This window comes from Acomys minous (genome assembly GCF_964271855.1).
Source record: "Acomys minous genome assembly, chromosome: 5".
Taxonomy (NCBI): domain Eukaryota; kingdom Metazoa; phylum Chordata; class Mammalia; order Rodentia; family Muridae; genus Acomys; species Acomys minous.
In genome coordinates this window covers 112,939,891-112,967,377 of record NC_140494.1, presented here as the reverse complement: position 1 = coordinate 112,967,377, position 27,487 = coordinate 112,939,891, and the positions used below count along the sequence as shown (strand labels likewise).

At 42.7% G+C, this 27,487-nt stretch overlaps 1 protein-coding gene and 1 long non-coding RNA gene across 5 annotated transcripts in view; one reads left to right on the top strand and one right to left on the bottom strand.

The window, feature by feature from the left end:
• Positions 1-1,271: 1,271 nt before the first annotated feature.
• Positions 1,272-27,487, bottom strand: LOC311597189 (protein MFI). 4 transcript variants are annotated; one of them, XM_084781383.1, is made up of 10 exons: positions 26,802-26,836; positions 23,105-23,300; positions 22,850-22,938; positions 18,158-18,250; positions 15,602-15,655; positions 11,124-11,324; positions 9,859-9,989; positions 6,829-6,999; positions 4,696-4,751; positions 1,284-1,800 (listed from the first exon to the last, which is right to left on the bottom strand). In XM_084781383.1, exons 2-10 carry the CDS (start codon positions 23,109-23,111, stop codon positions 1,655-1,657), a joined length of 948 nt encoding a protein of 315 aa, XP_084637509.1. In that variant the 5' UTR covers positions 23,112-23,300; positions 26,802-26,836; the 3' UTR covers positions 1,284-1,654. The 4 variants fall into 4 exon arrangements, with proteins under 4 accessions (XP_084637510.1, XP_084637507.1, XP_084637508.1 ...); XM_084781381.1 differs by lacking the exons at positions 23,105-23,300; positions 26,802-26,836 and adding an exon at positions 27,336-27,486 and having other exon boundaries at positions 1,277-1,800; XM_084781382.1 differs by lacking the exons at positions 23,105-23,300; positions 26,802-26,836 and adding an exon at positions 26,902-26,947 and having other exon boundaries at positions 1,283-1,800; positions 22,850-22,940.
• Positions 27,064-27,487, top strand: part of LOC311597190 — a 43,365-nt gene continuing 42,941 nt past the window's right edge. The window contains exon 1 of the long non-coding RNA XR_014779129.1: positions 27,064-27,200. This is a non-coding gene — a long non-coding RNA (uncharacterized lncRNA). The remainder of the gene's footprint in view (positions 27,201-27,487) is intronic.

The following is a 27,487-nucleotide window of genomic DNA, read 5'->3' as shown; positions in this document are numbered from 1 at the left end:
ATGATTGATCTATTGATGAGGTATTTAAGTCAACTGCATTTGGACACGTCTGTCCCTTATGTCAGGTAATAGGCACTCTTTCTGAGGATAGGAGTGTCTTGCTCTGTGTTTAGGCTTACTATTTTTGAGGTTCACTATTTGTAGTGAGATCAAGAGTGTCATTTTCTTTCTTAGGTTCAGATCGGTCAAGCCAAAAATGGCTACATTTCAGACTGAGTTTCGTCCTGCTACTAACAAACCTTCTTTAAAGGAAACTAAAGGCAAATCCATTCACAGTAGTTATAAATAAAATACCTTGGAATAAATTCAGCTGAGGCTCTGAAAGATCTCTACGATGAAAATCATAAAACCAAGATGGAGCACTCCCTGTGTTTAAGGTTGGAAGAACTAATGTTGTTATGTGTCCATACAAGACAAGGGCATTTGTGGTCAGTCCAACCCTCTTGATAGTACCAGGAACATCTTTTAGAGAACTAGAAAATCACAAAATTCATAGTGAGCTGACCGAGAGCGAGCCCTGCCGATGGCTAACAACAAAAAATGTGGAAGAATTACAGGAAATGCTTGAGTTACAATATGAAAACTTTATGGCCCCAGAAATACCCCACCCATCTGATTCAACACAGATGTTCCAGAAGACATAATGTTGGCCCTGGAACAGTTTCCTTATTTCCATTGGTGCTGATAAGCTATATTTTTATGGAGAAGATTAAATTCTGATTCCATGTTTCATCCTATACCAAAATCAACTCAAACGTGTCAGGAGCTGAGGGTAAGATGCAGAACTATCACAGGGGAACCGGAAGCATCGATGGGACTGTGAGGAATGGTTTTCAACTAAAATTTTCATGTGGAGCAACAAAACCAAAATTATAAGAATGGAGAGACACCTTACAGATTTAGAATAAAAATATTTGCCAACTATTCATCCGAAAAGAGTTAATATCAAGAATACATTTTAAAACTTTCTTTAAAATGTTGTCATCAAAGCTGCCATTGTACTCTAAACTCAATGCACATTATCAAAAAATCAAACAAAATCTGTGTTAATATGGGAGAAAGGAACCCTTAACAAGCTTGATGGAGGGAAAGTAAGTTAGGATAGCCAAAGTGATGCTGCCATGTGATCCAGTGCTGTCATGTCTGGGTATGTGTCCAAAGGAATCCATGCACGCCCACATTCACTGCAGCACCTTGCCTCCAAAGAGACATCAGCTGCCCTGATTTGGCTAGTACACGTTGTATACATACAGTGAAGTAAACCATTTTCCATAAATGTGTAAACTGTTGCCTGTGCATAATTTAAAAATACTTCAGTGGACAGTTCAGGAAAACAAGTAAGTGAGGACCGTTTGGATATGGAGTGTTCAGTGTGAGTGAACTCTGCCCTGAGCAACTTTACTAAAAGCAAAATCATAGTCAAAGGTTTTTAATACCTAAATAAAGTGTCTTTATTTTAAGTATAATTTGTCAAACAACCACAGTTTATCAGGACAAGAACTATGCACTGCCCAGTGTAGTATTTCTTCAGTTCTTCTTAATTAGAAGTAAGTGACATATACACAAGCCATTGTATTCAGAATGAGTAGTCTCTTGGCTTTAACTGAAAAATGGGCTTGACGGGCCATTGCTCAGAAAAGGAAATCTTTTATGCTTACATCCTAATCGTGGAATCGGATTTTAGGCTAGTGAACTGTGGTCTTTTGTAGTAGACCTTTTCATTGTTAACATCTATTCCCGCCTCTGATCCATCTCCATGGGCGTGATAGAGGCTTTTCTGTATTCGCTCAAGCTTGGCATCTAAAGAGAAATGACAGCTGGTTAGAACAATGCCCTGCAGGGTACGGTGCTACACGCCTTCAGACCCAGCACTCAGAGGCAAAAGCAGGTGGATCTCTGAGTTCGGGGCCAGCCTGGTATAAAGCGAGTCCCAGGACAGCCGGGGCTACTTAGAGAAACCCTGTTCAAAAAACAAAAAGCAAGCCCCTCCCCGCCCCAAAGAAATCATTGCCTTACTCTATAGTCCTTTCTTCCACACTCTAAGCACACACCCTTATTGGTGTTTTAGCAGAAACTCTAAATCCTCCAATCTCTGTCTGTCCTACTTTAACTACTATCTGTCTCTGTGTAGGTCTCTGCAGGGCCTGAGTTCTAGGTATGACTTCACATAACAGTGTAGTTTGAGACAATCATCTATGTTCTGTAAGCCCAAGTCTTCATCTGTAAAGTTTAAGATCGTGGTGGAAGGCCAGAGGATGGTATAAGGTGACCTTCTCTATCAAACTGCCTTAATTTATTGCTTTAACTCAGAATCTCTCATTGATCATGGAATTTATCAATACTGCTAGAGGGGCTAGCCAGTGAACTCCTGGGATCCCCATGTGTCTAATGCTAAGATTATAAGCACCCACAGGTTGTGCCTGGCCTTTTTTACAAGAGTGCTAGGGTCTTAAAGTTTACACGGCAAGTGGCCATACCCACACTAAGCCCTCCCCAAGGCCCTTCGTGGTTTTGTGAGAATTAAATGTGATGGTGCATACTGTTTGGAAATAAGTGCTTTGTCATTAACTGTGGTCATTTCTTTATTCCCGAATTAACTACCTTTTCCCTCTGTGGATCTGTTCTGGATACCCCCACACCCTTGTAAATGCATGCCCTGTGTCTTGGTTTTGTGTTTTGAGACAGGATCTGTTATGTAACCCTGGCTGTCCTGGGAACTTACTATGTTGATCAGGCTGGCATTGATATTAAAGATCTGCCTGCCCCTGCCTCCCAAGTGCCTGGCTTTCTCTGACTCCTTAAAAGGGTATCATGTATTGTAATGCAACCATCTTTTTTCACTATTTAAAACAATTTTCACTTAGCCTTATGATAGCTGGAAAGAGCATATACCTTCTACTAGAAGACAGAACGTAGAATTTTGTCTTGTTCCCCTTTTTGTACCTGCCATTTATGTTCCTTTATCAGTGAACCACTTACATATGCACTCATTGGGATTTCTGTAGCAAAGCTTTAGCCTCCCTGCCCTTTAGGTTACCACGAATTGTTCTATAGAAGATCCCTGTAATGATTTTTCTTGGCTATCAGTTTGACTCAATCTGGAGTCAACTCAAAGGCAGGCAATCCTGTGGTGAATTTGCATGGTTAATTGAAGTGGAAAGGCCCACCCTCAATGTGGGTGGCGGCAGCCCAAACAAAAGAAGGTGGAAAAGGAAGGTTTGCTTTGCCCGCCTGCCTTCATTTTAACGGCAAGCTTATCTATTTTATTACTGCATTCTTTCAGAGCCACTTTCTTCAGGTTCCTAACATGTCCTGAACATTAGCTGCTCTCCAGGGACCCTCCAGGGTTTCAGTATTGATGTTGTACCCAGCGCCGCCCCCGCCACCCCAGGAATGTTCAACCTTCAGTTTAAACCCTAACACAGACTGACCTTGAGAAATCATAGCTTCTCCCTCAGAAAATGCAGGTGATGGCACCTGTTTCATATATTTGTTTGAAAAGTCAGATACCTTCTTCATTGTAATTGCTAAGAGTTCACATTATCTGTTGTATGTAGGATGGGCTTGGGGAATACCAGCAGGGAAGCCATTGCAGAAGTTATGAAAGGCAATCACGTGGTAGATTTGGGTGGTGGCAGTGAGCTGGGAGCAGGTGAACGAGCTCATGGAAATGATAGCTCGTATTGCTGGGGTAATGTGTGTTGAGCGGCATCCTGAGCTCTGCTAGATGTCAAGCGCCAGTCTGAGCTTTGTGTCTCATGAGCTGGGCATAGGCACTGTTGTTATTCCTGTTTTACAAATGAAGGAACTGAACTTCTTAGCTTGCCCAACACAGTCAGTAAGCAGCAGAACCAGAACTCAAATTCAGACTCTGCAGTCTAACTGCTCATCTTCCCATATAAGATAGCAAAGTCACACTGTGATCACAGGTAATCACAGGCTTTGGCTATCGTGCTGGTTGGTTTTTGTCAACTTGACACATACATAAGCATGGGAAGAGAGGCTCCTATTTGAGAAATGCCTCTGTGAGATTGACCTGCAGGCAGGTCTGAGCTATTTCATCAATGACTAATGATGGAGGACCAACCTCTTAGGGGCAGTGCCACCCCTGGGCCGGTGGTTCTGAATAGCATAAGAAAGCAGTTAAGCAAGCCAATAAGCAGCACTCCTCCCAGGCCTCTGCTTCAGTTCTTGCCCCGAGTTCTTGGATGATTGACAGTAATGTGGAAATTTAAGTGAATTAGCCTTTCCTTCCCAAGCTGTGTTTGGTCCTGGTGTTTTAGCACAGCACAGAAACACAGACAGCTATATTGGAGTCATTGGTATATCTGCGGCATTATGAGCCTTTAGTGTGCTGTTGCTGCAAGGACAATAGAGGCATGGAAATTAAAAAACATTTCCAGCATTTGGAGACATTCGTTTTGCAAAATCAAGTTTGCCCCCTGGAGGTCATTACGAAAACCGTAAACTATTAAACTTTTTAAAAAAAATGTTATCCAGCTGGGTAGTGGTGGCACATGTCTTTAATCCCAGCACTCGGAGGCAGAGGCAGGCGGGTCTCTCTTAGTTCCAGGCCAGCCTGGTCTCCACAGTGAGTTCCAAAACAGCCAGAGCTACACAAAGAAATTCTATCTCAGAAAAAAAGAAAAGAATACACACACACACACACACACACACACACACAAAATCTCGTACCTTTTAAGTTAGCTGAAGAGTTGCTTGTAGCAATTTCTTTCCAATGAGCAATATACCTGCAACATATTAAGTTGACTTACTACTAAATAGTGAGTTAACATAATCTTAGTGGTGACATCTTCACTAGTCTCAATGTCTGATTTTCATGACTTTTACCACCTCCTAGTAGGTCACATGCTTCTAAGGCAACCTTCAGGACAAGGACTTAGAAGAGTTTAAAATGGAACTCACTGGGCATAGTGGCTTACAACTTAAATTCCAGTACTGTTGGAGACAGGTGGATCTCTGAGTTCCAGACAGCCCGGGTGACATAGTAAGGCCTTGTCTCAAAAGAAAACAATGGGGCTTTGCAAAAACAAATGCATCTGTAAGTGTAATTATCTAGATTTTGAAGGGCTTTCTAATAAATTCCTGACTTACCCATTTTCCTGTAGGGAGAAATGCCATATTCAAGTTTTTCCCCACAATTATAAACAAAGATAACAGTAAGGGAGATGGGAAGCCATGAAAGCCAAGGAAAGCAGCTGCTTACTCCTGCTGTAGGACCAAGTTGCTGAATAGTTTGATCCTGCATCAGATAGTTTGTGTCTGTGCTCGGAAGCACTACTGGTGTCTTCTAGTATATTCCCGGCAGACACTCACCTCACCTCAAAGCTCTTGTTGGCAGGATTCCGTGAAAAAACACTTCGCATACATATATTTAATTGGACTGAAAGAAGTTAATTATTTGGGAACATTTAAGAAAAAAATGTGGCTCTTCAGTTACTCTCACCATTTCCCACTACACACAGCACCTAAGAGGGAAATGGGTGACAGCAGAGGCCTCTCCACAGCTGTGATGACCAGGGCATCTCTGACTAGTGGGGAGGTTCCTTTTTCCACTCCAAAGTAGGCATAAGGAAAAACGAAAATATATGTCCACTAAAGACTACGCTGAATGTTCACGGAAGCTTTTTTTTCCCCTTCGAGACAGGGTTTTTCCATGTAGCCTTGGCTGTCCTGGACTCACTTTGTAGACCAGGCTGGCCTCGAACTCACGGAGATCTGCCTGCCTCTTCCTCCCAAGTGCTGGGGTTATAGGTGTGTGTCACCACACCCAGCTAAACAGAAACATTTTATTATGAGAGGAATGTCCATCAGTTGATTTTTAGGCAAGCAAAACACAGGCTATCCACATAATGTATTTTTCAGCAGTCAAACAGCAAAGTACTGGTGCATACCATGATGTTAATGAAACTGTTAAAGGAAACCAGCTTAGTTAGAAATGATTTCCATATGGGACAAGTGCGGAATAAGTAAATTTAGAGACAACATATATTAGCAATGGTTACCCAAGGCTGGGGAATTAATGAGGGATGTCAAGTATCTCTTGGGTGTAATGATGCTTGAAAACGGATTGCGGTGGTGAGAGCACACCTCTTAACACACTAACCATCTCCAGAGCATACACTTCACATGAATGGATTGTAAAGCAAGGCTGTTAAAATGTTCGATATGTATGCAGGCAGGACAAGAAATGTGGATATTGCAATGGGCAAAGAGAAAAAGTATCAAGGTGGTAAAGAGATGGGAGATATTAGACACAGGGAGTTTGGAGCTGGGCCTGGTGGTGAAAGCACGGGTGTGAGAACAGGAGAGCAGGCCCCACCTCCTGCTGGTGGAAATTACTCTCCGCACTCTTGCCACACTTGTTACTAGCCATGCTGGTCATTTGTGGCCCCCACTGTGCTTTTGAGTGGCATTTACCTTACCTGATGGCTCTGTTGAACAGTTTAAATTTCCACTACATAAAATTCTAAAAATACTTTTCAATGGCTATTTATGTTACTGATACAGTTTTTTAATATCTAAAATGACTTGGCCATATAAATTGAAGCTATTCTTTATATAAGTAAGCTATTCTTTCCATAATTAATCTAAGGTCTTAGCCTTGTTTCTAAATCCCAAAGTAAACCAAAGTAGAGCTAGTTAGACATGGCTGTTGTAGCATATTCTTCTGCCTTACTATAATTATTTTCTCAAAATGAGATTTTACTTTTCTGTTTAGACAAATAATACTATTTTTAAAGGTTATGTTCATTACCCCAAGGCTCAATATAGAGACAGAATATTTTAGGATGGCTCTGTACTGACTCATCAAAGTTGAGTGTATTTGTCCACTTCAGCACTTCATCTACTTCCCATTCCATCACAGAATCTATCCCACCGTGTTCGATAGTCTTGATTAGTCCTTTCGTTGCTTTGTGAATTAGGCCCAGAGTCTCCTGATGTTCCGCCTTGGCCTCCAGGCTTCCCATGTAGTACCTAAGTAAAGGAAAAGAAGTGACACACACCTATTGCAGTAAGTGATTAGAAATAGGCACAATTGATAAGTGTTGTTGTTTATATTATACATTTATATTACATATTAAAATTATAAATTAAAATGTTGTTCTATATACTTTAAGACCCATGTGGTAGAATATTCCTGGGGTAGTTCAGTCACGAAGCAGGAAGGTGTCATTTAATCACCTGGCATAAGTTTCATGATACAAAGAAAAATCTGACTCAGATTATGAGTACAAGACTCTCAGAGACTTGGGTGACTTCTACAAGGTCATGAGGCAAATGACAGGTAAGAAGGGAAAGGAGTTGTTCATCTACATCTTGTCAGGTACATTGCATAATTTTCTTGTTTCTCTTTTAAAAGTCAGCCATCTGTGGCGGTTGTTTCTTTTTACATAAAGAATTGGGAGAAATTAAGGGATTTTTCAAGATCATGAAAATAATTAAACTGGGGGTAACCAGCATTCAGATGGACTCTGGGCATGCCCTCCTTCTAGCTGACACTGTGCTAAGTACTACTTTAAGGTCGGTGTCCCCACAAATAGGGCGACATTAGTAGCCGTTACTTGTCATTACTACTAGACCAGAGTGATGAGATGCCTAGCATGTGCAGTGAAAGGATATACATGATGCTTTGCCCCCGCAGTGCCTGAGGAAATAGCAATCCCACTGCACCCCTCATTCCTGATACCCACAGCAGTCAATGTGGTGGGGACCTAGGATGCAGACACACTCACTTGGGTGGCTCCATGCTGCCACCCGACGTGGCATTCAGAGGAAAGGGGGCTCCTTGAACCCACTGCTGCATGTAGGGTATCCAAAAGCCACTGACTGTAGTAGCAGGAGGAGTGTATTGCCATGGCCAACTAGAAACAAGGCAAGTGTCCTTTGCCAGGCCAACATGCAAGGAGACATGTTCAAGGATATGGCCTTTTACTCCGAAAGCTAGTTTATAAAGTTAGCCCAACTGATCCACCAGGTGTAGACACAGACAAATGGAGAAAAACTAACATGAAGCTTCCAAGGGAATGGAACTCCAGTCATTAGATGTTTTAACAAATCTGAGGAAACCCAGATATATAGGAGAATTACATACAGGAAATTCAACAAAATGGGGGGAAATTATGAATGAAACTTTTTTGTTTTGTTTTGTTTTTTGAGACAAAGTTTCTCTGTATAGCCTTGGCTATCCTGGACTTACTTTGTAGACGTAGGCTGGCTTGAACTCACAGAGATCCTCCTGCCTCTGCCTCCCTGAGTGCTGGAATTACAGCCATGCACCACCACACCCAGCCTATGAATGAAACTTTTTAGCAGATATAGATTGAAAAGGTAATCTTCCTGGCCTGGAGAGATGGCTCAGAGGTTAAGCGCACCTGCTGCTCCTCCAAAGGTCCTGAGTTCAATTCCCAGAAACCACATGGTGGCTCACAGCCATCTATAATGAGATCTGGTGCCCTCTTTTGGCCTGCATGGGTATATGCAGGCAGAACACGGTATATGTGATAAATAAATATATTTTTTTAAAAGATAATCTTCCAAGTGAGGAATTCACTGATTCAAATTAAATATGTAATTGATAGCTTCACCATCACATTAAACCAGGAAAAAATATGAACATAAAGATGGATCTTTTGTGATATCTTAAGTGGAAGAAAAGAGTGGAGAAAAACTGGTAGACATGGCACTGTTTTAAATTTTGAATTAATACAAGATGACACAGAACCTTGTCAGTGGAGTGTCTCTGACCTGAGGAAAGATGTGTCTATGCCTGTACGGAGGCCAAGGGCACTGATGGGATCTAATATACATAAAGCCCAGTGTGATAGCTCAGGCCTGAAATTCAAGCATTTGAGGATTGCCATGAGATGAAGGATGATTTGAACAAAGTTCAGTAAGACAAAGACTTTCCAAGACAAGCAAGAACTAAGGGAACTCACCACCTCATCACGAGCCCCGACCTACAAGGGATGCTCAGCAAAGACCTGCGTCTCATGTGAAAGGGCAGGACATGCCACTAAATCGGGTGGGGGCAGGGATTGGGCAGGAAACAGAACATCACTGGTCTTTAAAAGAAAAAGTGCGATTCTCCAATTAGTGCAAAGACACCCCCCCCCCACCGCCAAAGTAAACAAGGAAGAAACTATGGCTATATAACAATTGGAAAACAACAAAAGCCAGGAATAAGTCCTTACCTTTATTAACCTTGAATATAAGTAAACTAATTTCCCAATCAAAAATACAGAGTTAATCTTTTCTAAATGCAACCCCTTAGTCACTGTCCTAATCTGCAGCTGTGCAGAGCAGACTGGCCTATGGAGGTGTCTGCAGGGGGTTGTCTTGATTGCTAACTGATGTAGGAAGACCCAGCCTGCCCTGGCCGGCTCCATCCCCTGGGCAGGTGGTCCCAGGCTGTATAAGAAAGCTAGCTAAGGATGCACCAGCAATCAAGAGTTCTTCCAAGGTTTCTACTCCAAGTGATGCTTGACTTTCGACCATGACTTCCCTCAGTGATAGACTGTACCCAGCAAGCTGAAATAAACCCTTTCCCTCCCCCTAAGTTACTGTGGCCAGATCATCTTGTCACAGCAGCAGAGACTAAACTATACACTTTGCTTTAAAAAATAAAATAAAATAAAAATCAACTAACAGTGTATGTGTGGTTCTGTTTCTCAGCATTGTGGCCTGCCCCAGTCATTCCTGTGTGCCTTTATTCTAGTCACAGTGTCATGGTTACTGTTGCTTTGTAAGCCTTACTCCAGTTCTTTTCCTCAAAAAAACAAAAAAAACAAAAAAAACAAAACCATGTTACTTAGTGACACTAAATAATCTACTTACATTTGTCTCATCCATTCAACTTTTTTAATTTTTCTTTTCTTTTCCATGTCTTGCTTTCTCTTCAGTTTAGAGAAATGAAATTCACTTTCCTTTTTGCTTTCCAACACTTGATTTTCAATTGGTATCCAAAACTATGGCAAAGCAATAGAGAGAGAGTTAAAATACTGACTGTGGATTTAACTCTCTGTAGACGAGAACTTTGTGGTGTGCTCATAGGAGTGTGCAAGAGAGGAGTAGAAGAGAAGTGCGGCCTTTGCAAGGCAGCTCTAATTCAGTTATGGGCAGCACATGTCATAGCCACATTGACAAACTACTCAGTACCTGGTGAATGAACAAACAGTAAACCTATTGTAAGCCTGTCTGTCTCATCTCGCCTGAGCATACCTAGACCCTCCTAGTACTCCTAGCTTTTTATGACCTAATCCTCAAGGGGCATATCCACCCAGAAAAGGAGAGGTGCCTCTGTTATCTCCCAAACTGGATTCTTTGGATGACATGTCTTTCGAGCTGGTTGGATGTTTTCCCAGTTGCAATGTATGCCCTTTCTCCGTGATACAAGTACTAGGTAATGTTCGCTCTGTCTCCCAGCAGTTTGCCCTGCCTAGCCACTTCTCACACAGCACTAAACATCCTGCCTACTTGACTGTCTCGTGTCTTCCTACCACTGCGTTCTTAGCATCCGGAACTGACCTAACACATGACAGGCAAGCCATAAAGTACTGAGTGAGTGTATTCACACCTTAGTCATTTTAAACATCTGAAACATATAAACATTTGATGTAAAAGCATACCACATCCTTTAACCTGTGTTTTGAGTATATAGTTAGCAGAGAGCAAATAAACATGGCATAGTTTCCAAGCCTGATTAAAAGTAAATGTAAGAGATGCAGCAAGATGGTTCACTGTGTAAAAATACCACTGAAACCTGATGATGTGGATATGAGCTCAGGAACCCGCAGCGAAAGGAGAGAAATAACTCCTGTAAGCTGTCCTCTCATCTCTACACGAACACGGGAGCACATAATTGCCCATGCTTGCACACACCTCATTTATACACACACACACACACACACACACACACACACACAATAATAATTTAAATAAACAAGATGAATTGTTATGCTTACAATTAGCAACCCCAGAATTGCTAAGTTAAGCAAAATTTTCAATTAAATTACAATTATTATTTTTGAAATTCAGGATTTTCAAAAATGAATTTCTAAATATACGAAATTAATTAATTAATACTCTTCCCATTTTCTTACTCTGTGGGAAACAGGCCTCCAGCCATTGTTCTCTACACGACGATACCAGCCACTTCGGTCCTCAACCTGAGGTGGGTCATCTTTATTATGAGATGTGTATCTTGCCGGAAGATTTGTGTAATCTTTAGGGCTGTTAGCACACAGATCTTCAATAGGTCTGTGAGTGAAAATTTTATAGTATATCTCGGGTGGGAATTTGACCTGTAGATGGGAAAGTTCAAAGCATCGTTGTGATGTAATAACAAGTGGGTTACACTTTAAAAATCCATTTATATTTCATGTAACTGTGCTTTAAAATGACCAAGTAAGGACCGCAGCCAGGGAAGCAGGTAGGCCAACTGCAGATCTGCTCTTGTCTTTCTGCTCTTCCAAATCCCATCCCCTAGACTCATCCTAACTCTATAGCCAACCACCTGCTGAGGCCTCCCTTCCCCTCTCTCTCCCATCTCCACTGGACCACACATATCTTCCCTCTTAACTTCCTCCCACCCCCACCCCCACCCCCACACACACATTCATTGCTTTATCCCAGCCCCTAACTTCAGCAGGCACTCCCTGGGAACTCAGTCTACTCAGGCCAGCACATCTTTGCTTATCCATCTCTCCTCTGAATCCAATCCCCCGGTCATATCCCCAGCTCTGTAGCAAACCCTCTGCTGTGGCCTCTTCTTGCCCTCTGTCCCCATCCCTAAGGGACTAAGCAGAGCCTGGTGGAACACCCTGTTCCCTCGCTCCTGTGGACCCCCTTAACACCTCCTAGCTCGTCCTCATTCTTACATGTTCGCTCCCAAAACCTAGAAACACATTTTACTTGGAGCCCTCAGTGGCCACACCTATCAGGATCCCCCTCCCCCCAAAAAATGTTCTTCTCGGGCAAGACTCAACTACTCAATCTAAGAACCAGAGAGGGCACCCACCCAGCAAAGAGAGGACCTAGAATTCTAGGTATCAGCATCTAGAATTACAATCTTCCCAAACCCAGATGCTCAGACACTAGCATAAAAAACCACAATAACAAGGCTTGGAGAGATGGCTCAGAGGTTAAGAACACTGGCTGCTCTTCCAAAGGTTCTGAGTTCCATTCCCAGCAACTACGTGGTGGCTCACAGCCATCTATAATGAGATCTGGTGCCATCTTCTGGTGAGCAGGCAAACATGCAGGCAGAATGCTCTATACATAATAATAAATAAGCAAATCTTAAAAAAAAGAAAAAGCACACAATAACAACCAGAACAATGTCTCCACTAGAGCCCAGCAACCCTACCACTCAGGCTCTGAGAAATACAAAGCAGACGAAACACAAGGACCTTAAATGAGCCAGTATGAATGATAGAGGTTCTTGCTTTGTTTTGTTTTTCAAGACAGGGTTTATCCGTGTAGCCTTGGCTGTCCTGGAACTCAGAGAGATCCACCTGCTTCTGCCTCCCAAGTGCTGGGATTAAAAGCCACCACTGCCAGATGATAGATATTTTTAAATAGGAAAGGAATAAATCTATGAAAACACAAACAAACAATAGGGAATGAATAGAACAGCTCAAGACATGAAAGTGGAAATAAAGTCACTAAAGAAAACCAAAATTTAGGGAAATCTGGAAATAAAAAATTTACAAACTTAAACAGAAACTTCAGAAGTTAGTTTTACCAACAGAATACAAGAGATGGAAAAGAAAATCATAGGCATTGAAGACACAATAGAAGAAATAGATACCTTGGTCAAAGAAAATGTTGAATCTAAAAAAAAGAAAAAAGAAAAAAAAGAAATCCTGCCACAAAACATTCAGGAAATCTGGGACATTGTGAAAAGACCAAATCTAAGAATAATAGGAATAGAAGAAGGAAAAGAAACACAGGTTAAAGGCACAGAAAATATCTTCAACAAAATCATAGAAGAAAAATTTCCTAACTTAAAGAAGGAGATGCTTGTCAAGATATAAAAAGCATACATAGCCAGTTGGTGGTGGTGCACGCCTTTAATCCCAGCACTTGGGAGGCAGAGGTAGGCAGATCGCTGTAAATTTGAGACCAGCCTGGTCTACAAAGTTAGTCCAGGACAGCCAAGGTTACACAGAGAAACTCTGTCTCAAAAATTAAAAAAAGAAAGAAAGAAAGAAAGAAAGAAAACAGACTACCAAATAGGCTGGACCAAAAAAGAAATTCCCCTTAGCATATAATAATCAAAACACCAAGTGTACAGAAAAAAATGAAAGAATATTAAAAGGTGAAAGGGTAAAAAGACCAAGTAAACATGTAAAGGCAGACCTTTTAGAAACACCTGACTTTTCAGTGAAGAGTCTAGGAACCAGAATGGCCTGGAGAGGTGTTTGAAAGACTCAAAGAGACCACAGATGCCAGCCCAGACTACTACATCTAGCAATATTTTCCATCATAATAGATGGAGAAAAATAACATATTCTATGATAAAGCCAAATTAAGCAATATCAATCTACAAATCCAGCCCTAGAGAAGGTTCTGGAAAAAAAACTCCAATCTAAAAATGTTAACCACACCCAAGAAAACAAAGGGAATGATTCCAAACCAGCAAATCAAAAGAGGGAACGCATACCACCACCAACACAACAGGAATCGACAATTATAATATGTGACAAAACAGACTTCAAACTAAAACTACTTTACCTGTCAGAATGGCTAAGATTAACAAAACAAGTGACAGCTCATGCTGGTAAGGATGTAGAAGAAAGAGAACACTTATCCACTGCTGGTCCGACTGCAAACTTGTACAGCCACTATGAAAACCAGTATGGCAGTCCCTTGGGAATTGGTCCGCCTCAATATCCAGCTCTACCACTCCTGGGCATATACCCAAGGAATGTTTCAGCCTGCTTCTCTTGCTCAGCCATGTCCACTGATGCTCTATATTCAGAGTAGCCAGGAATTGGAAACAACCTAGATGTCCCTCAACAGAAAAATGGATAAAGAAACTGGGGTACATTCACCATGGATTATTACTTAGTCATTAAAAATAATAAAATTATGAAATTTACAGGTAAATGAATGGAACTAGAAAAAAAAATCCCAAGTTAGGTGTCACAGACCCCAAAATACAAATATGATACGTATTCACTTATATGTGGATATTAGCTATTAAGTCAGAAATAACCAAGCTACAATCTGCAGAACCACAGAGGTTAGGTAAGGGACAATGAGGCACAGATCTTGTTAAGAGGAGGAAATAGAATAGATGGAAGGGGGTTGGAACGGGAGAGGGAGAAAACTAAACAACAATGCAATGCCAACCCTTTGATCTACAATGCTGTCCTATCTGCAAGACATGCTAGGGCAATGGTAGCACAAAACTTTTGGGAGTAACCAACCAATATCTGAGTTGACTTAAGGCCCACTCCATGAGAGGGAACCCATAGCTGACCCTCCTTGGATCATCAAGAACCAAATACTCAGGGTGGAGAGATGGCTCAGAGGTTAAGAGCACTGACTGTACTTCCAGAGGTCCTGAGTTCAATTCCCAGCAACCACATGGTGGCTCACAACCATCTATAATGTGATCTGATGCCCTCTTCTGGCCTGCAGGTGTACATGCAGACGGAGCACTGTATACATAATAAATAAATCTTTAAAAAAAAAAAAAAAAGAAAAAAGAAAGGCCAGCCTGGTCTACAAAAGTGAGTCCAGGACAGTCAAGGCTGCACAGAGAAACCTTGTCTTGAAAAAAAAAAAAGAAACAAAAAACAAACAACAAAAAAAACCCAAACAACTACTACTGATTAAAAAAAGTAGCAATAAAATGGCTTCTAATGACATTCTGCTATACTCATAGATCAGTGCCCTGTTCTGCCGACATCAGAGAAGCTTCTTTCTACAGCACATGTGAACAAATACAGAGACCCACAGCCAGACAGGTATTGAGTGAGACACCTTGAAACACTCAGCCCTAAGTGGGATGTCTCCACCAAACCCCTCCCCTTATGCATCAGGGAGCCCTGTGGAAGAGGAGGTGGAAAGGATGTAGGAGCCAGAAGGATGGAGGACACCAAGAAAACAAGGCCCTTTAAATCAGCATAGCAAAGTGCATCTGAGCTCACAGAGACTGAGGCAGCATGCACAGAGAGCTGCACCAGGTCCTCTGTCCTTACACTACGGCTTCCAGTTGGTTGCTTTTATGGGATTCCTGAGTGTGATAACAAATGGGTCTCTGACTCTTGTGCCTTCTCTTGGGCTCTTTTTCTTCTGTTTGTTTTGTCCAATTCTGATGTGTTAGTTTTTATTACATAATATCATAATATATATATATATATATAATATCATTATCCCTTAGAAGTCTTGTTTGTTTTCTAATGAGAGACAGAAAGCTAGTGGATCTGGATGGCAGGGGAGGGGAGGGGAGAAGCTGGAAAGAGTAGAAGTAGAAACTATAATCAGGATATGTTATGTGAGAAAGAAAAATGCGTTTTCAAGGAAAGGGAAAAACAGGCCTACCAAATAAGGATTCGTGCATACTCACCCCACCCAGTCTGAACCGGACCTGAATGCCAGCAGCAGCATCTAGGAGTTCTGCCTGGAAGAAAACACACACACGTCCCCTTCAACCCACCACGAGCATCATTTGGCTAGCTCTCATTCTGGCAATTAAAGGTCATCACTGGCACTTGCTATTTATAAAACAGGTCGGGTGAATATGCTTTAAATAAATTTAAATCACAAATTTTTTTTTAACTTATGGGTACACATGTGTGCAGGTGCCCATGAAAACCACAGGCATTGGGTCCCACTGACACTGGACTTACAGGTGGTTGTGTGCCACCCAGTGTGGATGCTGGGAACTGAACTTGGGTCCTCTGGCAGAGGAGTATGAGCTCGTAACTGCTGAGCCATTTCCACAGCTCCAAAATCATAAAATGGTCTGAGAGCTAAGTTCTTATGCATGGCTCTTAGGATAACTGGAAAAATACTACCAAACTCTCCTTTCTGTTATATATATATATATATATATATACACACACACACACACACATCCTAAAATGAGTGTGGTGGTGCACACCTTTAATCCCAGCACTCAGGAGGTTGAATTCAAGGCCAGCCTGGTCTACACAGTGAGCTCCAGCACAGTCAGAATTCAAAATAATAAAAAAATAAAATAAAATAAATACAAATCCTAAGTGACTTGTTATTTGTAAAGAAGAAATAATAAGTCCTCAAATATATGACTTACATATAAAATATTACTTTGTAAATAAATTAAAAAATATATAACTGGTCTACTCAAGCTCAACACTAGATGGATCTTTTCTAACTGGCTTTTGCTAAGTGAAAAAAGATTCCAATTTGTGTGAGAATTATAAATAATAGATCTTGTAAATGTAGTACCCTACACCAAAACAAAAGTAGGGGGAAAAACTGGATCCCTTATCTGAAGACAGTTCACATCTATATCTTTTTCATTAGCTTTAATTAGAAAAGAGGTATTATGGTTTGAATAATCTATTAAATTTTCAGAATTATTTTTCTGTCTAAAATATATATAAATTAAATATGAAGTATAACATTGTGCTTAATTTTTTTATATTTGAATGGTGATGATATACATTCATATATTTTCCCTAAAATTTGGACTTTTTTTTTTTTGGTCTTGTTTTATTGAGACAGGGTTTCCCTGTGTAGCCCCAGATGTCCTCAAACCCAGGGATCCACCTGCCTCTGCCTCCGGAGGGCTGGAATTAAAGGTGTGCATCACCACCACCCAGCACGAACAAATTTTGTGTGTGAGTGGGGTGTGGGGGTGCACATCTTTAATCCCAGCCCTTGGGAGGCTGAGGCAGGCAGATTTCTGTGAGTTCAAGGCCAGCCTGGTCTACAGAGGGAGTGCAGGTCAGTCAAGGCTACACAGAGAAACCCTGCCTTGAAAAGCCAAATACAAAAATAGTAAGCGTATCGCTCCATGAAATATTGCACATTTGTATAATCTATGACTCCATAAGTCATACAAAAATCATAAACATTTTCAGTATTGTGGTCCTGTGACCTCCCCCAGTTGGATATACTTAAAACTCTCTGTCTTCACAGATTAATGTTGCCTGCTTTCAAACCTCACACAAAAGGAATCATACACTGTATACTATTTTGGTGCCTATCTTTTCATTCAGCTTCAGTCTTCGATGAAAGAATACGCTCCATCCATTGGGCGCACGGGTTGGTTTGCACTGCTACTAGTATGTCATCAACTCAACTCTTAACGGCTCCCCGTTTGCTCTGTCTCTGGCCTGGGCTACAAACAAAGCTGCTGTGACTATTACGGCACCTCATGTCTTCTGGTGGATTGCTGAACTTATATCTCTGGTTGTATACTTAGGAACAAAATAGAAGAGATTATGGTGTATGTTGCTTGGTTTTCTAACAAAATATTGATGACTGGGATTTTTTTTTCCTTGCAGTTCTGGAGGCTATTGTATCAGCATCGGCAGAGGGCCTTCCTTCTTGGATGACATCACGTGACAAGAGAGCAAGGATGCTTGGGCTTCTCCTCCTCTTCCGAGGGAGGAGCTGATGCAGAGGCCACGGAGGGTTGCTGCTTATGGGCTTGCTATGCATGGCTTGCTCAGCCTGCTTTCTTATACACTCGAGGACCACCTGCTCAGAAGTGGCACCACTCAAGGCCATCACATCAGTCATTAGCACATCAATCATTAGCAAGAAAATACCCTACAGATACGCCTCTTCCCAAATGGCCCGAGCTTATGCCAGGCTGACAAAAACAAAACAAATCCAAAACCTCAACTGGGACAGCACCTCAAGGCATGCTTCCAAAAGTCGGAACTAATGCAGGATGCCGAATTCAAAATGACCGTGCTTAGATCGTAAGGAAGGGGTCATAAGTGACTGGCAGGCACAGTGAGCTGGGGCGCGGTTGTGTTTGCTTTGTGGTAATTCTTTTAACTGTATTATATTTATGCTTTCTGAGCTTCCAACATGCATGTAACTGCTCAATAAAAAGTTTGTAAGGAGGCGAACATGATAACACTGAGCTGACAGGAAGGTGCTGTATCAGTAAGAACAGTCTTACCTCTTTAGGGTTAATGTACCTCACTATCTGACGTGGCTCCCCTTGACATCTTAAGTCAATCAGACTTTTAAAATGCTGGAACACGGCAACATTCTAAAGAGTAAAACCCAGATTTTTATGGTTAAGATGAGATTCATTGCTTTCCTGAGAGTATCATTTTGAAAAGTTTTTTTACATTTATTTATTTGGGGTGGGGGTGGGTGCCCCAGTACACATTCAGAGATCAGAGGACAACTTTTGGGTGTTGCTTCCTTCTTTTTACCATGTGGGGCCCAGGGATAGAACTCAGGTCATTAGCTTGCTGGCAATTGCCTTTACCCACGGAGCTATGTTATTGGCCTTAGATTTTCTTTTTCTTTTTTTTTTTTTTTAAGATTTATTTATTTATTATATATACAGTGCTCTGTTTGCATGTACACCTGCACACCAGATGAGGGCCTTAGATCAAATTATAGATGGTTGTGAACCACCATGTGGTTGCTGGGAATTGAACTCAGGACCTCTAGAAGAGCAGTCAGTGTTCTTAACCTCTGAGCCATTTCTCCAGCACCGAGATGTTCTATTTTTTATTAGCTGTTCATATAACTGCACAGAAATGCAGATCATCTGAATAGTCTAGCAGGACTAGAGAAATGGGGCTTCAAACTAAAACCCTTTGAGGGAAAGCAAACACTTCTCATCCATGTGGCTTGGCTGAGCAATCAATGCTTTTGAAGGTAAAAATCTCAGTCATACAATCTCTCCTCAGCTCCTTTTAGGAGGCTGGTGCTCTTATCTCCTGACATCAAAACTTCTCAAGGACACACACACACATATATATACATACATATACAGAATGTGTATATTATACATTATATATGCATATGTATGTGTATTATATATCATATATAATATAGACACACGTGTGTGTCTATACATATACTATATATGATATATTATATAGATATATTATATGTATATAAAGATAACATGCATATTATATGTGTATATTATATATGCATATATTACACATAATATATAATATATTATCCTTCATTAAAAGGATACTATAAAAGAGGGGACAGAGACTATAAGGAAGGAGGGGGTGCTAGATATACCCAGCACCCACTTTCTGAAAAGAGTCAAATTAACGGGCACAGCTGCATGACGTGAGTGACTTCAGGAGACTGAGGACTGAATGAGAGCAAAAAACGGGAGAGAAGGAAGAAGAGAGGGCGGGTAGGAGGGCGGGAGGGAGGGAGGGAGGGGAATTAAGATGTTTGGGATGACAGCACAGAAAGCACTTCTGCAACTTCCACCCCAGCACCACATCTACAGAAGGACGCTTCCCTTCCCCGCTGCAGGGGAGGGTGAGCAGGAAAAGTCCCTGGAGACCCTTGTGAGCTAGGATGCCAGCAGGCTTTGCTAGGAAAAAGCTTTACAGCTTGCCCACGCTGGCAGTCTAGTCAGATAAGCGACCATAACTCTGTATAGCGGCTGTATTTTGGGTAAGGACTTCAGTGTCTCCAGGTGAACAAACAGGCTGCTATAGTTAATGGCGTCTGAAGATAAGACGGTTGTGTAAAATTAGAGTGCACTAGCGGTCAGTGTCCCTGCACACCCCTCCCATCCAGGGCTCCATTAACCCCCACTACCGGCTTGTAGGGTGGCTGCACTGCCAACTCAGCCTGACCTTGCACAGTCTGTGTCCAATGCTAGGCATTGGAAAGGATGGACTTTTGACACGATCAGGAAGAGAGGGCACAGACCTTGGGAACCAGGAGGTCTCTGCACTTGCTTTCTGAGGCCCAGAGTGTGATAGCTGCTTGTGGACTTGCACTGGTATCCAAACTGAAGCAGAGACCTGCAACAGTTCACTAGAGCTGTAAGGAAATGCTGTGGTCCCTGCTGCTGGCCCATTCCCGCGTGCTTGTTAAAGGGGCTCCAGCCACCCCTCTGTCTCTGGGTCTGTATTACCACTGAAATGATGGAGAGAGGCCTGGGCTCAGCTACCCTAGGCCTGCACGCACTGACGCTGAGGTAGTGGAGAGCCTATCGTGGGTGCATAAGGCTTCTCAGCACAGCTGGAACTCCCACGGCAAGTAGGCAGTGCCAGGGGAAAAGCCATCGCCTGACAGAGGCTGCTATTCCCACTGTGGTGTAGCCACAGCCTGAGCATCCATTCCTACTGCTGCTCATGTCACAGCTAACTGAACCACTACCATCCCCACCCTTGTAGGCCCCAGAGACAGTGAGTCTTTCTAGCAGCATCTAGCAGGCTCTCCCTGGTGTGCCCGGCACCCAAAGTGCACCCTTACAGTTTAAGAAGCTACGAAGAGAGTGTTCTGGTGCTCAGTGTGAACAAAGCCAGTGGTGTGCACCAGACTGATGCTGCTAGATACATCTTCTAGAGCAGGCCGCGGGCTAAGAGGCTGCCCCATAAATGGATGGGAATACTAGGTGTGCAAATCTCAGTGGAGGAGCACAGGAGAAGTCTTGCAAAAAAGACACAGCAATAGACTGGCTCCAGAGACTTGCAGGATCAACATGGACAAAACATTTCACAAATGCTGAATAATGATCCTGAGAAAACAGACTGGTAGTCAAGTGAAAATCTATTTAAGAGAATCCTAAAACCAAAGGTGAACAAAAAAATAGCTAACATCATGAGAGCCCATGGAAGCATCAACCCAACTAGAGCCCATAAACAAAAGGAAGATGAAGAACTAGTCTTCATCAACAGTAAACCATCAATAATAAAATTACAAATAATATTCAAGACAATTACAAAGGGGGAAAAAAACACAAAGAAACCAGGAGTCTTTACTTATCATTAACAACCTTAGATACAAATGGACTAAATTCTCCAGTTAAAACATAGAGAGTTGAATGATACAGATTTAAAAAACAAGACCAAGCAATATTCTGCTTTTAACTTGTAAGAAACTCAAGCCACCAATGAAGACACAAAAGAATTGAGGTGGGGAGGGGAAAGTGGATGTGATGTCTAAAGTAAATGCAAAGCAGCTGTTTGGGCATTGGAAGTCAATAAAGTTACGCATGGGTTTTTATGGATTTTCTAGAGGCAATTGTAAGTTTGCAAGATTTGATCTGATGGTAGTCTTGTGGACTGGAAGCAACTGTATAACATGGCACAAAACCACTAGGAATATCAACCGAAGGGACCCACATACTGACTGCAGGGTGCTAACCTCTGGACCCCAGATTAGTCACAGACCACATCCAAACACCAGCTTCCAAGCACAAACACAAAGATCCTTTCTTCAGCAAGGCAGAGTCGACAAGGTGGCTGACTCTGAATCCTGCAGAAACAGCAGCCAATAGCTTCACACGTGTTAAATTTTAAGAAGGAAAAAGGGGGAGGTCCGTGTTAGAATGAACTGGGATGAGTTGCTAAGTTCTGATTGGGTATTTTAATTAGGATGGTCAAAATCGTGAAATCTGACTGCTGGACCCTGATGTTTTGATATCTGGGCCTTGGTGATCAGCCTCAAGAATAGTCAGGCATAACAATGTGGTCAAATAAGGGAGTAGACCATGGTGGGCAGATTTAGCAAGGGTGACAGAAGGAAGAGAGAAGGGAGAGGACAAAACCTATTGGTGCCATGTTTGCCATGACCGTCCCTGCTACAGCCCTTCAGTGACAGGATTGCTACTACTATTAAAAAAAAAAAAAGAGTGAAGTCATCTTACCTCTTGACTGTCACCCAACCTGGTAAGTAAACTTGGAAAATTACTTTTACATATGAGACCAATTCTATCCACATTAGGAGCACAATAAACAAGCAATACAATAGCCCTGATAAAGCATGACATTAAACCATTAGTACGTCAAGAGTACTCAATAAATATTGGATGAGTAAATATATATCTTTACTACTTTGTTGCAAACATGATGGCTGAGTCAAGAAACGAAGAGCATCATAGGCCAAAGTTAAGGGAGACTATTAGTGATGCATTTATGGGTATTGTCTACTATCAGGGTGTCTGACTCCATTCAGAAACTTATTAGGAACCAGAAGGATGGCTCAGTCAATGAAGTGCTTGCTGTGGAAACATTCGGGCTTGGTTTGCTCTCCAGCACCCATGTAAAAAAGCTGGATGTGGCCGGGTGGTGGCGGCACACATCTTTAATCCCATCATTTGGGAGGCAGAGGCAAGTGGATCTCTGAGTTCAAGGCCAGCATGGACTACAGAGTGAGTTCCTGGACAGAGAAACTTTGTCTCAAAAAAAAAAAAAGTGCAAAACAAAACAAAAAAGCTGAATGTGATGTGACACTCATAGTCCCGGCTCTGGGGGCCATTAAGGCTCGCTGTATAATCACTGTAGCCTACTTGGCAAGTTACAGGCTAGTGGGGGTTCCTGTCTCAAAAACCAGACGACATCCTGAGCAACAATGGGTTGATTTGTGGCCTCCACATGCATGCATGTACAAACATGCCCACACATACCTACCAAACACATATCCACATACATGCACATAAAACATTACTTTAACCAAAAAGAATGTAAACGCTTGTGAACTTCATGTAATAATTACAGCTTTTGAAACTGAACAGTGAATGCTGAGTTGAAAGGTGGTACAGACGTGTGTAAATACCCAAAAGAACTACTGAACCGCTCACACTTTTACACACATACATTTTGTGAACTATAAACTATCACTCAAGGGATCAGAAAAACAAACTCACAATGAAAGTTTTCCAGGCCCTCTGAATGATTCTTGCAGCTTTTTCCTGTTTGTAAGCATTTGGAGTCCGTTCCGGGGCATTTGGAAGTTCTAAGAGAAAAAGCAGCAAAATAGAAACCATGAAATAATTGTTTATGTTCCGCTATGGAGCTGTCTGTGCAACTCAATGGGAATTAAGTTGTCTACAGGAAACAATGAATGAGACTTGGTGTTTAAATGACATTCCTAATATATTACACTGTTCTCTAACAAGTACCTTGCATGGGAGATTTTTCAAGGGGACATCGTATCTCTTAGAAGTGGAGTCACATGCTTTGAGAGCCACCCGGTGTGTGTGCCGGGATCTGAACTCTGGTCCTCTGATACAGCAGTGACTCTCTTAAACCACGGAGTCACCTCTTCACTCCCCGAACAGAAGATTTTAATATGCTTGTCCTTGGGCCAGGCTAAAGCTTAAGATTTAAGGTCAAATAGTAAATGACTGGTCAGAGTTGAGGACATCTCTGTCTTTAAAGCCTGTGACCTTTGCCTACTTCGTTGTATGGCCTGAAACGTAACACGTGTAAAAGAACCAGCTGTAGCCATAAGGTTGCCCTGGGGGTTGACTGTAGGCTTTCTTAACTACATTGCCTACTTTATATATCATGTATTGGCTATTTAAAAAGAGGAGACTTGAACTATTAAGGAGTGAAACAAGAATCACTATTTGTACTTCCCAAGTTTTAGTTGAACTGCAAAGAGAAGCAGAGTTGTAAGAGAGGGACTGCAGCTCCCATCCTTTCCAAAGCTTCCAAAACCTGCATGAAGAGGTGGGTGGGGCTGGGCGTGGTGGTGGCCCACTCCTTTCATCCCAGCACTCAGGGAGGCAGAGGCAGGTGCATCAATGTGAGTTCAAGTCTAGCCTGGTCTACAAAGTGAGTCCAGGATAGCCAAGGCTACACAGAGAAACTCGTCTGGAAAAACAAAAAGCAAAGCAAACAAACAAAAACAAAACAACAACAAAAGAGATAGGTGGATGCCAAGTTGTGCTACTCTGAGGGTTTTCTGTGGATTCATGCTAGACTCCAGTCCTGCGTTAGCATATGAGATTAAAAGAAAAAAAAAAAAAGAGGGAATTGAGAGGCTGGGTAGAGGATTCAGAGGGCAAAGCAAACATGAATATCCACACGTGGGTGTCAGGCTTCCACAAAGCAAGCAGGAAGCTATGGCCATATGTAACCCCAGCCCTTAAGGGCACAGTGGGGGCAGAGACAGGAGGACCCCAAGGGGCTCACTAGTGAGCTAGTCTAGACAAAACGGTGAGCTCCAGGTTCACCAAGACTGTCTCAACAAATAAGTAAGTAGGGGCTGGAGCGATGGCTTGGTGGTCAAGAGCACGGCTGCTCTTATTTATACAGCGTTCTGCCCGCATGTGTGCCTGCAGGCCAGAAGAGGGTACCCGAGGTCATTACAGATGGTTGTGAGCCATCATGTGGTTGCTGGGAATTGAACTCAGGACCTTTGGAAGAGCAGGCAGTGCTCTTAGCCACTGAGTCATCTGTCCAGTCCCTGAGCATTGCTGCTCTTTGAGAGGACTGGGGTTCAGTTCTTTCCACCCACATCAGGTGGCTCACGACTGCTTGCAATTCCAAATCCAGGGAATCTGAGGACTCTGACCTATGTGGGCACCTGCACTTGTGTCCACATACCCACAGTCTCCTCCCTCTCTCCCTCTCCCTCTCTCTCTCTCTCTCTCTCTCTCTCTCTCTCACACACACACACACACACACACACACACACACACACACGTATAGTATACAAAAAATAATAAAATCTTTGAAATTAAGATGGTAAGCTACAGAGGAAGACACCCTGTGTCTACCTCTGTACACACACACACACACACACACACACACACACACACACACACACACACACACATTTAGTAGACTTGTATAGCCATTTTACATTGCTGTAGCATACAGCATATAACAATACATATCATCAGTGGATTTATCACTATATATATATTTTAGTTTTCCCCCTTTTTCTAACAATTTTAATGTCTGTTACACGATCTACTTTGTGTTTTTTTTTAAAGTAACTCCCTGAAAGGGAACAAGAGAAACATAAAAGGTTTCTAAGCTATCGTCGCCGCTTAGTTATGCATAAGGACAGTCATAGTAACAAACCAAACTCAGAGCACAACACTGAGTTATGCTATCACCGCTCCCCACTGTTCACATATTTTCGAGATGATTTGAGTCTCTCACAGCATTTCTTAACGCTGGCACTCCTGATATTTCAGGCTGCACTGTTTTCCTGTGAGAAGCGTAGGGAGTGCCCTGTGCCCTGCACAGTGCTTCATACAACCCCTTTCTCTGCCCACGGCACACAATAGCATACAGTGAAAGCCAATACTGTCTCCAAAGGGCAGGGGACATGGCTCTGCAGGTAAAGGCACTTGCCACCAACCTGATGACGAGAGAGTTTAATTCCCAGCATCTACATACGGGTGCCAGGACAACTGCCCTCTAACCACTGATGCCAAGGCACATACGTGCTACACACAGGTGCACAAATTAAGTTTAAAGTTTAAAAATATCTCCAGTGATTAACTGCTGCACTTGAGCTGTTAACTAAGCCTTCGTGGTGGGGAGAGGAAAGGTGGGGGCTGTAGCTCGGTGGCAGAGTGCTTCCTTGGCACCCACAGTTCAATCCCTAGCACTCCCAGAAGCATCCGGATAACAGCGGCCATAATGATAAAGGGGGAAACTATCGGCCAACACTGCCTGTGGGACTGCCCACAGGAGTGTCTGCATCAGGAAAGCTGTCAAACGGTTCAAATCACTATTTCTTGGTTTTATGGTTGACTTGAGATTTAAGGATAGTACGGTGACGTGTTAGTAATGCAGATTAAAGGTGCACTGCATACGTCACCATTCCATCACAAATAACGATCCCAAGGAACAGTGGCACTTAATAAAAAAGAAAAAACAAAACCAAACATCACCAGCATGCTCAACTGTAGTGAGTGTTGCAAATGTACTAAATGGTGGGTCTGGTCAATTAGCATGAGTCCAGTCAGTAGTGATCTCTCCTTCCCTCCCTCCCTCTTTCCCTCACCCTTTCTCTGAGAGAGAGACAGAATTTCACCACATAGCCCAAGGCGCTCCTAAAGCTGCAGCAGCTGGAGGGCTGAGGTAGGTCACAGGCAGTGGAGTAGCGGCTGCTGAGGAACCCGACAAGTGGGTGAAGGCTCTGGAGTGTTACGTGGGTGCAGGGGCGTGTGCCTGGGAGATGGGGCTGGACTCAAGAGGGCTTTTCTTTTTTAAATATGAGGCACCAAATATGTGGAAATGTTAAGTGAAGGATAAATTAAAGAGAGGGCAAAGGAAACGTAAAATTCTTTGAGTAGGGCAATGACGTCGTTTGCTCTGAGGCTTCAAACTAACCATGTGGAAATACTTATCAACCCTAAGACGCAAGGAGTACAGGTAAACCACTGCTCACGTCACCCGGGAGCGAACTGCCGATTAGGAAGAAGACTGAAAGCCAATCTCAAGTCAATAACTTTGACATGTGATTCAAAGGTAGGCCTGCAAGCCAAACCCAAGTCAATAGCCTTCAACTCAGAACCTGTATTCCCATCCTTTTTACTAAAATTTATTTTTTCAACAAATACATCTTCATGACTTTGCTTTTTCCCTTTACCTATATACCTTTATACTGAGGGTCAAGACAGAAACCGACAAGAAGCCCTACTCATGAACGCTCCCTCCATCTCTAAATATTTTAGGGAGAAAGCCTAAACACACGTGCTGCATTGAACAGGGTGGGGAGGAATCCGAGGCAAGAGGTAGGTTAGCAATATCCTCAAAGCTTCAGCCCCTGAATTAGGGAAAGGCCGGGGTAGGGATCAGTGAGGTAGAGGAAAGCTTTTCCCGTTTGGGGAACAGAGCGTCTCTCTATACCGGGATGGATGGGCGTGGGTGTTTAGGGTCCTGCAACGCAACAGGTCCAGCTCAGACCAGACGCCAGAGCAGAAAGGAGCTGGGGAGGGGACACATCCCTTGATTTGCCATTCTCCGCTGCAGCGCTCTCTGCCCTCCTCCGCTTGTTTCCTTGGTAACGACGCAGTGGGAAATGACTTAATAGCTCCTACCACCACAACCTTCTCCTTAGGACCCGCCCCAACCCCTGATCATTTTTCTCACATAGATGTTTAAGCCTTAGTCTGTGATGATGGTTTGTCCTGATCGGAACACAGCCCCCCCCCCCCTTCCATCCTCGGTGCCATAGAGGCAAAAGATTTGAGAACGGAGCTCTGAGGGATCGCCTATAATGCGACAGGCCTTGCTGAAGGCCTAAGAGTAAGTGACTGATGCCTCCCCTTCTAACGCTGTTTCTAAATTTAAGCTCCTTAGCGTGACACGGGTTTTAAGTAACGGTAGAGGACTTCCCAGAACCTGAAAGCGTGCGGCATAGTTAATGTATGTTTTACTTACGTGAATGCCGAGTATCCCACACGCAGGCAGAGCCTAACAACGCAAAATGAAGAGTATTCAGACCTGCCCACTTCCTCTGCTCCCTCAGTGCCCTCGCAGCGAACATAATTCCTGAAGAAGATAAACTTCTAGGGAAATATTTTCCTTATATA

Coding starts and splice junctions, on each gene's coding strand:
- LOC311597189 (XM_084781381.1), bottom strand. CDS start 27,441: ATGTTCGCTGCGAGGGCACTGAGGGAGCAGAGGAAGTGGGCAGGTCTG. Junction 7,000..9,858: donor GTTGAATGGATGAGACAAAT/GTAAGTAGATTA, acceptor TCCTTTACTTAG/GTACTACATGGGAAGCCTGG. Junction 4,752..6,828: donor AATACACTCAACTTTGATGA/GTCAGTACAGAG, acceptor AATATGTTGCAG/GTATATTGCTCATTGGAAAG.